The following is a 13788-nucleotide window of genomic DNA, read 5'->3' on the forward strand; positions in this document are numbered from 1 at the left end:
AAAAATCTGGAAAATGACAGAAAAAAAATATATGGGGTGGACATGGTTGGACCGGTACGGCAATGGCTTCTGTGAATTTTGAGAAAAACAATGCTCCGCTACATTCCCCCAACTCTTCCAGTTAGGAAATCACACATTTTTTGTAATGTTTCACAAAACAAGCCATAAACGGAGCCATGGTACACAGGAGTTTTATGTGTATGGCCTAAACAGACGTACTTGGCATGTGTAAATAAGGAAAACAAATCTGGTGAGGAAGAGCAAGCATACATTTTTTGAAAGAGCACAGGCAAACCTTTTGAAGGGTGCTTGTCCAGGTTACAGAAGTGTATAGGGCCTAAAGCAGTGACTACATTTAGGTCACATTTGGGAAATGAAAGGGTTGTGTGACAAAGGGCAGCAGCAAATGGGTTGAAACGTTATGGAAACCTCGCAAACACAACAAATGTCATAGTTTACCGCGTTCCCACAGGTGTCCCGACAAAATGGTACCTCACATGTGTGGGTGCCACCTACCTGGTTGCAAAGGGAGAAGCCGAAAACACTTGTAACCCCAAGTCTTTCGGCACAACAGATTTTCAGGAATTTTGCTCATGCGGACAGCCTATAGATTTGGGCCTAAGGTGTCGAAGCCACCAAGGAAAACGGGGAACCCCATGCATTTCCGAAAAGAGGACACCCGTGGGAATCCACAGAGGTCTGACCTGCGCCAATCAGCCCAGAATTTATTACCCAGAACCCCCGGCAAAGTCCGAAATGTGGCCGAAAAGACACAATTTTCGCACATTCCACTCTGCTCAGCCACCGAAACACGCCATCAACACCACATGGCCTACCGTCCCGCGTTCCCACAGGTGTCCCAACGAAAACGGTACCTCACATGTGTGGGTGCACCTACCTGGCTGCAAAGGGAGAAGCCTAAAACACTGGTAACCCCAAGCCTTTTGGCACAGCAGATTTTCTGGAATTTTGCTCATGCAGACAATTTACAGATTTGGGCCTAGCGTGTCGAAGCCACCAAGGAAAACGGGGAACCCCCACGCATGTCCGTAAAGAGGACACCTTTGGGAATCCACAGAGGTCTGACTTGCGCAAAGCGGCCCAGAAATTATTACCCAGAACCCCTGAAATGCAGGAGGCATCTCATGCAGCCCTCCCTGGGGCTCCTAGGAAGGACTGCATGAGCCCCCCCTCCCCCATCTGGGGTCGGGGGAAGAGGGCCACCACAAAATGTGGGACGGGCCCCCCAATGTATGGGGCAGTAGGCTTTGGCACACTAATGTTCCCATCTGCCTCAAGGGAAGTTGGTAAACAAAAACAAAAATTGAAAATGGTAAGATGCATTTTAGGGGTGCCTCCAAATGGAGGGTGGGGCATCTCATGCAGCCCTCCCTGGGGGAAGATAAGGGGGGGCATCTCATGCAGCCCTCCCTGGGGTCAGATGTCCCTTCCTAGGGGCAGATATCTGCCCCCAGGTTGGGCTGCATGAGATGGCCCCCACTCCATTTTGGGTAGGGTGGGGAGAGGGCCACCCCCCCTTTCCATTAAAAAAATTCCCTGGTGGTCTAGGTTGGGTGGCACTCCCCCAAAACCAACCATGGATTTGTTTTTTGTTTGGGACCATCCCTAGGGGCAGATGGTCTCCCATCTGTCCCAGGGGGGCCCTAACCTGCTGCCCCATCCTTTGCTGGTGGCCCTCTTCTCCCCCCCGACCCCCCGAATGGATGGGGGTACCTCATGTAGTCCTCCCTGGGTGCCGATAGGGGCAGCAATCTGCCCACATAGAGGGCTACAAGGGGTGCCCCCCTTCCACTTAGGATGGGGGGGAGAGGGCCACCCCTCTTTCATGGAAAAAAATATCTGGTGGCTAGTGGACCACCCAAATCTCAGTTTCTATTTCATTTTATTTCTTTTTTTCTTTTTTTCATTTTTTTTTTTGGTAACCCCTTCCCTGGGGGGAGATGATCACCTATCTGCCCCCAGTGGTCTCCATAGGTGTGGCCCCATGCTTTGGGACCTTGGGGAGTGGGGGGACCTGGTGGTCTAGTGACATTGCTGGCCGCGGATCGAGCGCTCTGCGCCCAATCGGCGACTAGCAGTGCTTTCACAAAAGGTGTCGTTGGAAATGGGAGTCTCTTCCCCTTTCCAACGACACCTCCCTCGTTCTCTGGCTTTCAATAAAGCTAGAGATCGAGGGAGAAGGGCTCTTACATTCCCTATTCACCGCGGCAGCCGGAAATGGCTGCCACAATGAATTTACTTTGTTTCATGTCGGCGTGCATTACGCACGCTGACCTGAAACTGAAGGTAATCCAACCCCCGGGCCGTGAGGAGGGACCTCCCCCTCACATAGTCCAGGGGTTGGATTACAGTTTTGTGCGATCCCTGCTGTGCAGGGATCGCACAAAACAAAGTGCCTAAAAGGACAAGCTATCTCCTCCTTGGCAACAGGGAGTTAATGCCAAGGGAAAAATAACCAGTATCACATTGCAATTCACTAGACCATAATTGTTTTTCATTTTATAAATCATGTTGCACTAACTGCAATGTAATTTCAGAGAAGATGAGCATGTTTATTATTCTTTGCACCAAGCTCCAGGACAGTACAGCCCTATAGAAAAGAAAGCAGAGATCCAGGCTGACCCCAATGTTTACTTTTAATTAGCACTTCAGCTGATGGAAACTGCAGATAAGGGGGACTGTGTGGGAGATTGCCTGTCTTCCACTGTAAATATTGGGAGGAAGTCAGGATGGTACTAAATGAATTAGCCCTTTTCTCTGATCTGTATTTCCTTCCAGCGTTCCCCAGCATTTTTCTATTTCATTGCTTACTTTTGCACCCTTTATTGATGGTCTACCCCTTTTTTGTTCACTTTTCTCTCATGTATCCACTATACCCTATAACTATCTCTTGCCGTTCTCCCCTCGTCTCTTCTGAGATGCTCTTTAATCTATTTCTCACACATCTTGCTTCCTAAATCAATTGTCTTCTAATTCCCCTGTCTTCGTTACCCAACTTAGCTGAGCTCTATATTCCACTCAGACTGCAATGGTCTTAAATATGATAGGCTTTGATGTGCGTATGCAGAAGGCTATTGTGTGCATGCATCTAAAAGGATTTGAAAGACTTGAGTGTGCACATGGGCATTTTTGGTGTGCATGCACATGAAAGTCTATATAGTGTGTCCGCCTGAAAAGCTACGCTGCATATGAAAGGCTAAGTGTGCACATGTAAGTCTGAGGTCTGTGTGCATGTGAAAGTCTGAATTGCTCATGCAAAGCTGCGGTGCCATGGTATGTGTTACCATGGGTATTGTACATGTTACTATTTGGACACCATCGTAATTCAATGACTGCACCAAAAGCTAAGATTGTGGTTAACCCATCTATTAGCAGGTTCTATAGCCTGGACCAAGCACGCGAAGTGTAGGCCAGTCTTTTTTAAATTAAAGGAATAGTGCGCTCAAAAATATTATTTGCTTAAAAGATGGGCAATAATCAAAAACATATATTAAACATTTTTTTAAAGAAAGTTCTGATGTAAACTTTTGAGCAAACGAGGCTCAAAGTGTTTACATGGGAGCATCCATTTTGTCATTTCAAGCTGCCTCCTCTGTCCATGTTAAGCTCTGCCCTGGCGGCACTAATCAAGCAGCAAAGGCCCCCTACTGGGAGCTTTTGCTTACTGCAGCCAGATCAGACCTGAACATGGAGAGGAGGCTGCCTTTCATTTTATGTTTTCGGTGCTACCCAAGCCCAGGGAAGCACAGAGCGTAAAATGAAAGTCAGAGCAATTATAAATACTTTGCCGGTTGCCTGCTGAGTTTTCATAATTGCCTGGATTTGGTGAGGCGTGGCTAGCTCGAGAACCATGTGGACGTGAGTTTTCAAGAGCTCCCGTGAACACCATCAGAATCCTGATAAAACATCCTTTATCCGCAGCAGAAATTCACTAAAATGGCAGACCTAATGTTTGAACATATTCTGGCTAATCGGGGGCAGGGGAAGAAATGAATGTTGGCACACGGCGCATGCGAGAGATAATGGTGTTGGAACACAGCCCACTGCCCAACGTGGGATAAACTCTTAAATGCCCGCCTGCCACTGACTGCTCAGCTTACTTCACTGAGGCCACGGGCAACCTCTGGAGCGGAGTGGCCCGCTCCAACGTACATAGTACGTATCCCGCTTGGCAACTGAGCAGCATATCTGGGTGCCTGGGAAGCCGACTCCCGGATAGGGGTCGGCAACGATTACATACCGCGTCTGGGAACCAGCGTCCACTCCTTGGCACCGCATGGTAAGAGCTTTTCCGTGCTGGGGTGCTTGCCGCATCAGCAGGCAGTGCAGCGCTGGGGCAACCACCAAGGCCCCCTGGGGGATTTTGACCCGGGCAGAGGACACGTGATACCGGAGGGCAGCAGCGCGGGAGCCGGGTGACAGGGAGCGGGGGCGCAGAAGAACTGTTTCCACTGCGGCACAGTGTTCGGAAACCCCCACCCCCTTCACAAACTGGTCTTCAACCCCGCTGGCAACACACTCAATGAAACCCTTTGGGGTAAAGGGTGCTCTCTCGTGAGCCGCTGACTGTCTCCTAGTGGGCAGAAAACACACAGGGTGACCTGTAAACACGCTCCAACCATCTACGGCCGACTCAACATGGCAGGTGGACATAGTGGCATACAAGAAGGTGTGGGATCGCGGCAGCTGAAGGCACAGGTGGCTGGGACGGGCCGGGTGGTGCCCAGGACATCACCACTAGATGACCGTGGTTACTGGTGGGGCCACCACCCCCCCACCCTGTGGAGACCAGTGCGAGGGAAAGACCACGGAACCCAATCTACAGGTCAGTGAGACCTGGAGATGCTGAACAACGCATCTCCGCAACAGAGGACGGACTCCGAGAGGCCAACCAGCAACTCTCACAGGTGATGGCCGTCTGAAGACCGTAGAAGCCTGAGTCGACAATGGAGATGGGAGACTGCGCCACAACAATTTGCGCATCCCTGGCCTTCCTGAAAAAAACGGGAGGGTCTGAGCATGGAGCTCTTCCTGGAACAATGGCTGGCTGACATCTTCACCCGCATTCTTTCTCGAAGTTTTTCTCGGTGGAGAGGGCTCATCGCATGGCAACAGGGAGGCCCACCCCAGGTGCTCCACCCAGAACCGTGATAGTCAGGCTCCTAAACTATAGGGATAGAGACGCAGTGCTCCAGATGGCCCATACAAAAGGGGAAATCACATACAACGGCTCCCGGATCTCCTTCCCAGATTATACCCGGGAGGTAGAAAGAACTAGGCAATTTTTCGAACAATTGAAGAGGCGATTGCACACCGTGAACGTTAAATATGGACTATTGTTCCCAGCTCAATTGCAAATTTACCATAACGGCTCTACAGTACCCTTCACGGATCCTCGAGAGGCCTGGGACTGGGCGGAACGGCACCTAGACGGTGACTGGTGACCAGAGTCGAGAAGGATCAGCAGGAGATTCCACTGCCAGACCGAAAGAGCCTCCCCAGAAAGACACATACCATCACCGAAGGGGAATGAACCGGTACAAGTTGATGACCCCCGAAATGGCGGCCTGTGAACCGGACTATGCCAACAGGTTATGGGATGCTTTTGACGATACAAGGATGATGGACGAATACCACACCCCCTTTAACTCACCACTGTGACGCCACAGAACCGATATGGAGTTGGCTTGCAAGTTGGTTCCTGAGAAAAACCCCCCCTCTCTCTCTTTTTCCCTTCCTCTCTTCTCCATTCCCGGTTTCCTTTTCTCCCTTCAATTAGCGAACCTTTCTAAGCCCCTCCACCCCCCGACCTCCCTCTCCTCTTCTTTTCTCCTTTATCTTCTTATGAATCTGGCACGGCTGCATTTAACAGTGAACTGTGCCCGATACCCAGACACTGCCCAAGACCCCTGGAAGTATTGGGCAGTGATTATTGAGTGGGATAGTTTGTTATTAGGTTTGTGCTGACGTCCTAGTTCTTGGCGGTCAGTGATGTTTGGGCGACGGATACTTCACGTTGGGGCGGAGTATGGGGATGGGATGGGTCAAGTTGTTACGTATTTAACTTTGTTTCAGAGTCACTATAGGTTCGTGTGGCTAACCCAGACAAATCACACGCAACTCGCACATTCAATCTTAACAGCTCTTATAACCTGGGTACCATAAACTACACATGGCACATACTCAAGCTCGGCTAACACCCATTGATCGCTGTAAATCCCTTAAGCTGCTTTCCTGGAATGTGAACGGAATGGGCTCCGGAATCAAGAGACATCTTGTCACTCAGTTTCTGAACAGGCACTCCCCTCGACATGGCCCTCATCACCGAAACACACCTAGCGGGATCAACCTGCACCCTCTTTCGCAGGACAAACTATTGACCGCATTTCATGCCGAGTACACCATGGGGTCGTGAGGTGTCTTAATTCTAGTACTAGTACTCAAGCGTCTCCCGTTCACGCTACGTTCACACTACTCCCAGTAGAGCAAGACCCTAGGGGCTGGCTTGTGATACTGCAAGGCACACTCTGGGGCTAGACACTGACCATTGCAATATATTGCCCACCGGGGCTCGGAGGTGAACTTCTGGATGGGATGACCGCTCTGATAGCAAAATATCAATCAGACATGTGGCTCCTGGGGGGGACTTTAACGATGTATTGTGCAATAACCTCTACCGTACTCACATCTGTGGCCGCAGCCCGAACACCCCCACAAAACTAGCTACATTTACAACAGCACTAGGCTTCCGAGATGTGTGGCGAGAACTCCACCCTATGGATCGCGGCTATTCAGTCCACTCGGGAGCTCACGCCTCCCTCTCCAGATTGGATTATTTTCTTCTTCCAGCCATAGACCCATATAGAGTAACCGCTGCAGAACTACTCCACTGAGGCATCTCGGATCACTCACCTTTGGTGATGGAGATGCGCATGAACAAGTATACTCCCCCTAAGACATGGCGCTTAAACAATTATCTGGGCTTTCCTGAACTTGTTGACTATATCTCAGAAAAAACGAATTAATATTTTGAAATTAACTCTACAGCGGTTGATAGCCCTGTGATGGTATGGGAAGCTTATAAGACGTTGCTTAGGGGAGAAATATCTCCTGGACATCTAACAAAAAAAGAGAACATTTACAGAAAGTGATGGAAGCTGAAAAGGAGGTAGAGGAATGGGAAGATAAATATATTCTTGATACTGCCCCAGAAACACACTGATCCCTTCTAAAGGGTAGAGAGTGTCTCCGTAATATTATGCTAGACAATGCCAAACGCGCACATAATGAATCGATGGCCCGGATCTATGAATACGGTGATAAAGCAGGCAAGATGTTGCCCTGGCTGTAGAGAAGGGATGAGGAACATCGACGTATTAGAGAGATTGTAGACGAACGGAATGGACTCATACGGACGGATCACGAGATGGCAGAGACATTTGCTGACTTCTATGCTGCTCTTTATCGCAGTCCGACATCCCCGGTGGACCTGTCCTCCTTGGATGGTGTTACACTCCCATGTCTGTCCGAGCAACAGAGGGCACAACTCGAACGCAATCTTACCGAAACCGAAATAGCCAAAGCCATTGCCCAGCTACAATCTGGGAAAACGTGAGGTACCAATGGATTTCCGGTTGAGACATGGAAAAAACTAGGTGGTGACGAGATGGCAGCCCCCCTTCACAAGATGTTCCTTCAAGCTAAAGAGCAAGGTACCCGCCCTCCAGATTTACGTAAAGCCACTATTGTGGTTATTCCCAAACTGGGCCAACCCCCCCGAACTATGCGTTTCATACCGGCTTATATCATTGATGAACGTAGAAGCCAAAATTCTCGCTAAGCTTCTAGCCAATAGATTGCAAACGGTTATTTCCTCCCTTGTTCACCCTGATCAATGTGGCTTCATGCCAGACAAATCAACAAGAATGAACACATGACGGCTCCAGCTACTAATGAAGCGGGCCCCTATACTTGATACACCACTAGTATGACTGACAATCGATTTTGAAAAAGCATTTGTTTCGGTAATATGGGGAAGCCTTTGGGAAACAATGAGACGCTTAGGGTTTGGCGAGAGCTTTTTGGGCTGGGTCTAACTACTATACGAGGCTCCACATGCGGAGGTGAAGGTGAATGGCTGGCCCTCTAGATCTTTTCAATTCGTCAGAGGAACGCGACAGGGGTGTCCTCTGTCCCCCCCCTCCTATTTGCACTGGCAATCGAGTCATTCCCCTTATGGCTCTGACAAGTCAACACGTGGACGGGGTTCAGATGGCCAGAGGGCAGTGAGGATAGTGTATCCCTCTATGCCGATGACCTTTTACTCTACTTGGGTGATCCGACCCGAGCTTGCCCGATAGTAACACAGATGCAGGCACGCTTCGGCAAGTTCAGCGTCAATTGGGGGGAATCGATTTTCTTCCCGGTGTAAGGCAGGGAACACGCAATTCCCCAAAACTGTCCATACCGGGTGGAACGGGGACGCTTCAGTTACCTAGGGACTGTCCCATAATCTACACCTGCTAACTGAACGCTTCGAAAATGATGTTCGGCACTGGAGGCTCCTCCTCCTGACATTGATGGGCAGGGCTGCACTCTTTAAGATGGCACTGATGCAATTCCTGTATGTTTTACAAAACACTCCATTCAAGATTCCCGATCCTGAATTTGTTCGAGTTGAAGGTATCCTAAGGAAACTCATATGGGGTGGAGGACCACCCTGCATTGCTTTAACTACACTACAAAGGTCGGTCTGGGAGGGGGGTATAGGAGTGCCACACCTTCAAACCTATTACTGGGCAAGTCAAATGGCTGTGGTCAATGACCTACTTCATGGCGACCGGGAGCTCCCACATATCAGGGTGGAACTGAGTGACATCCACCATACTGAACCACTCCACGTGATCTACCAGGCCTCTCGCACAAACAATGACAGCACACATTGCTGCGGTCTGGAGACAAGCACACATCTTTATTAGTTGGGGGAACAAAGTGACCATGATGCAACCCCTTGGCATAATGGCAATCTTGACGAACCAGGAAAACTCGCAGCATGGTCAAGGTGGGTGCTTGCAGGGATCACCAGAGTACGAGACATCCTCGACGAGGGTGTCGAAGCCCCATTTGAGACTCAAAAGAAATTCTGACTCTCCAATACCGAACAATATCACTATATGCACCTAACCCACGCCCTGGAAAAACACCTCCCAACGGGCACAAACATTCCCGAGTGCACACCCCTGGAATGTAACCTCTTCATAGAACACATCCCTACCAGAGTCCCTTCCATCCTATACAATGCCATAACAGCCTTTGTCACCCCAGAAAAGACCAAACTTAAAGCTAAATGGGTGACAGACATTAGTGTTATTGAACCAGAGGACTGGGTACAGGTGCTAATGCACCCAAGAGAAATTGCAATCTCCTCCAGACTTTGCTTGATTCAACTCCAGATTCTTCACCACATTTATTAACCTAGGATTGCACTCTATGGCTGTAAACGTGCAACAGATCCAAATTGCCTATGTTGCCGGGAGGGAGAGGGTACCTTTTATGCACACCCTGTGGCAATGCCCTCAAATCAGAACCTTTTGGAGCAAATGCAGTGGCAAACTGTCTGAGATCATTGACCGCACTATATCACTTGACCAGAAGATACTATTATTGGGTGTCCCAGATGAAAACAATGTTAATAAATGGGGAAAAACTGTTTTTATCCACAGCAGTGGGATTGATAAAGCGCAACATAGCCCAAAAAGAGGGGGACCCAAGGGTTGAAAGACAATCACCCTAAGAAGCCATAGTGAACCCGGTGGGGGGAGGCTGAGATTGAAGAAGGGTCTGCGCCCAGAAGAGAGCGACCCAGGGGTAGAGAACTATCACCCGAATACAGAGAAGAAACCTTGTTGATAGAAATTTGTTTTGATTCTTACGAACCTATTAGGCCCTCAGAACCAGGAGGCAAAACCACTGAAGGCCCGTTATTGGTAGGAACTGTTTTGAAGGGTCTGAGCCCAAACGAGGGAGAACCAGGGCTGAGGTCCTCACCCAAAGACCATTTGGAGAAGGGACTGTAATTTTGAGATTCGATTTGTGAAGGGTCCGCGTACTTTTACAGTTCTTTGAACTTGGTTCAATTTGCCACTTTGTGACTTTCATTCACTACAGCCCGGCTCTTATCGGCTCTCCCCTCACCTCACCGGCTGTGATGAATCGCTTGGCTTTCCTCATAACTGGAGTCAATGCCGGTACCACGGTAGCAGGAGTTTCCCTTGCTCCCGCTTATCAGCGCTGACGCTCTATGTACCGTTGACATCTGTTGCAGCACACTTGGGCTATTGTCCTTGGTCTTACGATTCCCTCTGCGGAGGTTTCGCAGGTCTGCGTCGAAAAGGGCAAGGTCGTGTCTCTCGTTGTCAACCTCTCGATATTCACCTTCTTTCTCTTCCTCTTGAACTGCCTGCCCTGGATAGCTGTCTCATTGTGCGGTCTGCCTTGCTCGTACTGTGCTATCTGGCTCCACCTTTTATCCCTCTGGGGAAGGGAAAGGGCTGTCAGGTGTGTGTTATTCTGGTTTATTGAATGACTTTGCCTGACCCTTGTATTGGGACATGTCAAGTAAACGGCTTTAGATTTAATCTGTTGTCTTTCATGTTTTGGAAAAGTATTTGTGTCAGAAAAGGGGATGTGGGCAGTGTTTTACCTGGGTGAGAGAATGGGGAAAAAGTGTAGAAGGAAGGTGGATACCATGTCTCACCAGTCGGTGTCCCACTTCTACTACCTGAGGACCCCTCATCTAGGTGACCCCCCAGGAACTGGATCCAATAGCGATGACCATGTCCTGGCCACCTGGATGACTGATCCCCGGGGTTTAGCCAGGGAGATACCTACAGGTTTTTCACAAGATGTTTTGAAACTTAACCAATAAAAAAATCATCATCATCCAAGCTGACAAATAAATAGATCCATATAGCAATATGTTGGGAACAAATAATATGGTTATAACTTTATTTACCCATTGTTGGAAAATTACAAGAATGCAAAGTAATGTGGAGCTAAAAAAGCAACCTGTGAGTTTGGGAAATGTACCTTTAAGACCTAGACACCCAATAAAACGTATTATATGAGAAGGTCACCACCTTGTAGTCATTGTTTGACAGAATCATGCTTGCTACTTAATATCATGTGAAGGTAAAGTGAACACTTGTCAGAAACAATGGTTCATCAGTGAACCACCACTAATAAGAAGCTTGCCATTTAAATGCTCTGCCGATAGATAAGTGTGTGTTAACTATTTGAGCGGCACTAGTGGGAAGCCCTGTTGAATTTGCAAGGGGGCAGTGTTGGTCACGTGTCCAACAGGCATCCTCATTAGCGGCGAAACAAGCCTACAAGGCCCCTAGGCTTCCTGCTGCCGTAAAGGGGGGCAGAAGTCTTGCATTGGCCCTGATATAAAGTAAGGATATACAAATGTGCTAATCATGTATGTTGAATTGCTAATAAAAATATTTTTATTTAGCCGTCTCGACTAATCAATTTTGCAAGAATAAATTGTCCCTTGAACAGGGTGTGGGTGCACTTGTGAAACATAAGCTGCATTAACATAACAATTGTGTTGCATGTTTTTCAGGTGGAGAACAAAGCAGAACTTAGATTATTGCTTTTTGATGATGTACGCTCAGTCTAAGGGCACCTACTATGTACAGGTAAGTCTAGATGGGCAGTCCTTTTAATTTTCCTAGGCCTTGTTTGTTACAAAGAGCAGTTTTCTCGTGGTTCTGTCTGACTTAGAAATTGTTGAAAATGGTGGATTTGCATTGCAAACAGTGGGCATCATTCTATGTACATAATGACCACTGAAAGGAACTTTGGCAGGTAATAGCTTCCCCAAAATGCCAAGGTTCCTCAACCTAGCTGTTAAAAGGGTGCGCGCCATTTATTTTGGAAATGGGAGGTTACCATGCACTCTAGTGTGAAGTGTCCTTTCACAGATGGATGGTCTGCAAAAGGGAACAGGATGGGTCGAGCCAGTGTAGCAGGAAGCAAGGTGTAACTGAGGATGGGTGGATTGGGGAGGGGATGCGAGCAGACTGGGGAGTGGAGTGGCGGAAGTGACTGGGGTTCTGGAAATGCACCCCGGATTAGTCAAGTGAAGTTTGTGACAGGGTCACAGTTCAGACTCTGTCAGGGGGCACCCAGGACACCACCTGACAGAGCTAGCCTTTCCCAGCGCAGATGGGAGTGGGTGGGGTAGTTGGGCGGGGGACTCGGGTGACAGCCCTGGACTCTACCTCACGTCCAATGAATGCTAATGCCTGTATTGCCACCCTCTGTTGCCGGGTGCCTTCCAGCACTGTTTCTGGCCAGTGTTCTATTTTTTGTTTCAGAAGCACAACCTAGAATGTGCCGGAAGCAACCAAGAAAACTGGGACTGGAGCCAGCAGAATGGAATCGAGAACAGACATGGAATGGATGGGAATTTTTCCTGCCAAACAGAAATGGGATACCTAACACCCGACCTCCGAATCCCGGGCGAATGGTGGGGCAACGGAGAATGGACTTTGAGTGAGGAGATAATGAGGGGGAACAGGAGAGACACAGAAATCCTCCCCAAACCGAATTGGCAGCAAAACTCAACAGCAGAGGAAGAAATTCACCAGGAAAACATTGCCATCTGAGATTGCAAGCAAAACTGTGCTGGAAAAGGGGAGGAATTTAGAAGGTTTTTCAAAACCTTTCATCTGTGTAATTTAGCCCCTGGGGAAAAGACATGTCAGGATTGGTCCCTGTAGTCATCTGAGCACTGGGGCCCTAGTGGAAGGGAGGAGGGGTTGGAATCAGAAAATGTACATAGTTTCTGAGGCTTGTGGATCTTTTTAGAATCATATGCTTTGCATATACTGACATCTAGTGGTAGATGCAGAGTATGGCATATGTGTTCGAAGCTCAAAAAGGGACGTTGATTGGGCGTGTTTGTGATAATATCCCTGGTGTGATGTCTATTGTACCCATGATCCCTCATGCATCGAGGTCCCTCAGATTGTTTTTTTCCACCATCTTGGTCGGACTTTTTACGGGGGAGTCTGTAGCGCTGCTACTTTTCAGAGTTCATTAACTATAGCTTATTTCGACGATTGCAGTTCAGTTAACTTTTAGATGAGACCTTTGATTCGAAGACTGGCTTTGGTCTAGACCCGGCTTCGGCCTTGCAATAGGGTGAGTGGTGGGGGGGGGGGGAGTGAGGACTGATTACTCTTATTAGATAATGCATACTTCCGCTTCCCATATATACATAGCTCCCAACCTTTTTTGTCACGAAGGCGGGTGAAAACACCCGATTTTCTTTTTGGCGGGTGAGAGGCCCATAGAAGTGAATGGGCGTATGAGGAGTTTGGCGGGTGATTCATCAGCTTTCAAGGCGGGTGACACCCGCCAAAAGCGGGTGAGTTGAGAGCTATGTATATACTTCTTTCTTTTCCAGACACGCAGGCACTTGGGGCGAAGTCTGTTGTCACTGCTTACTGCAATTAGGCAGTATTGGCAACAGTAATATCATGTGTGTTTATACGCCTAGAGCACGCAGACAGCATTTCGGTCGTGCGCAGCAGTAACATGCCTGTCGAAGTTGCGCCGAAGTTAAGCCCATCTGGGCCCGTCCGGGAGAAGGACTGGCCCAGAGGCCAGGGCATGGCCTCACATCATCAATTATTGTGTCCTACACTTTTGGTGCTGGCTCCTGCCAATACGATATTTCCTTAAAATGTTAGT

General features: G+C 48.7%; 1 protein-coding gene across 4 annotated transcripts in view; it reads left to right on the forward strand.

Annotated features, from left to right (window-relative positions):
- MGAT4B (alpha-1,3-mannosyl-glycoprotein 4-beta-N-acetylglucosaminyltransferase B) overlaps positions 1 to 13788 on the forward strand; it is a 1380432-nt gene that overhangs the window by 739873 nt on the left and 626771 nt on the right. For all 4 annotated transcript variants that reach the window (XM_069654102.1, XM_069654101.1, XM_069654099.1 and 1 more), the window contains one exon: positions 11651 to 11726. In XM_069654102.1, the coding sequence (XP_069510203.1) occupies positions 11651 to 11726 (76 nt within the window). The remainder of the gene's footprint in view (positions 1 to 11650; positions 11727 to 13788) is intronic.

This window comes from Ambystoma mexicanum, chromosome 3q, assembly GCF_040938575.1.
Source record: "Ambystoma mexicanum isolate Mex_15411 chromosome 3q, UKY_AmexF1_1, whole genome shotgun sequence".
Classification (NCBI taxonomy): Eukaryota; Metazoa; Chordata; class Amphibia; order Caudata; family Ambystomatidae; genus Ambystoma; species Ambystoma mexicanum.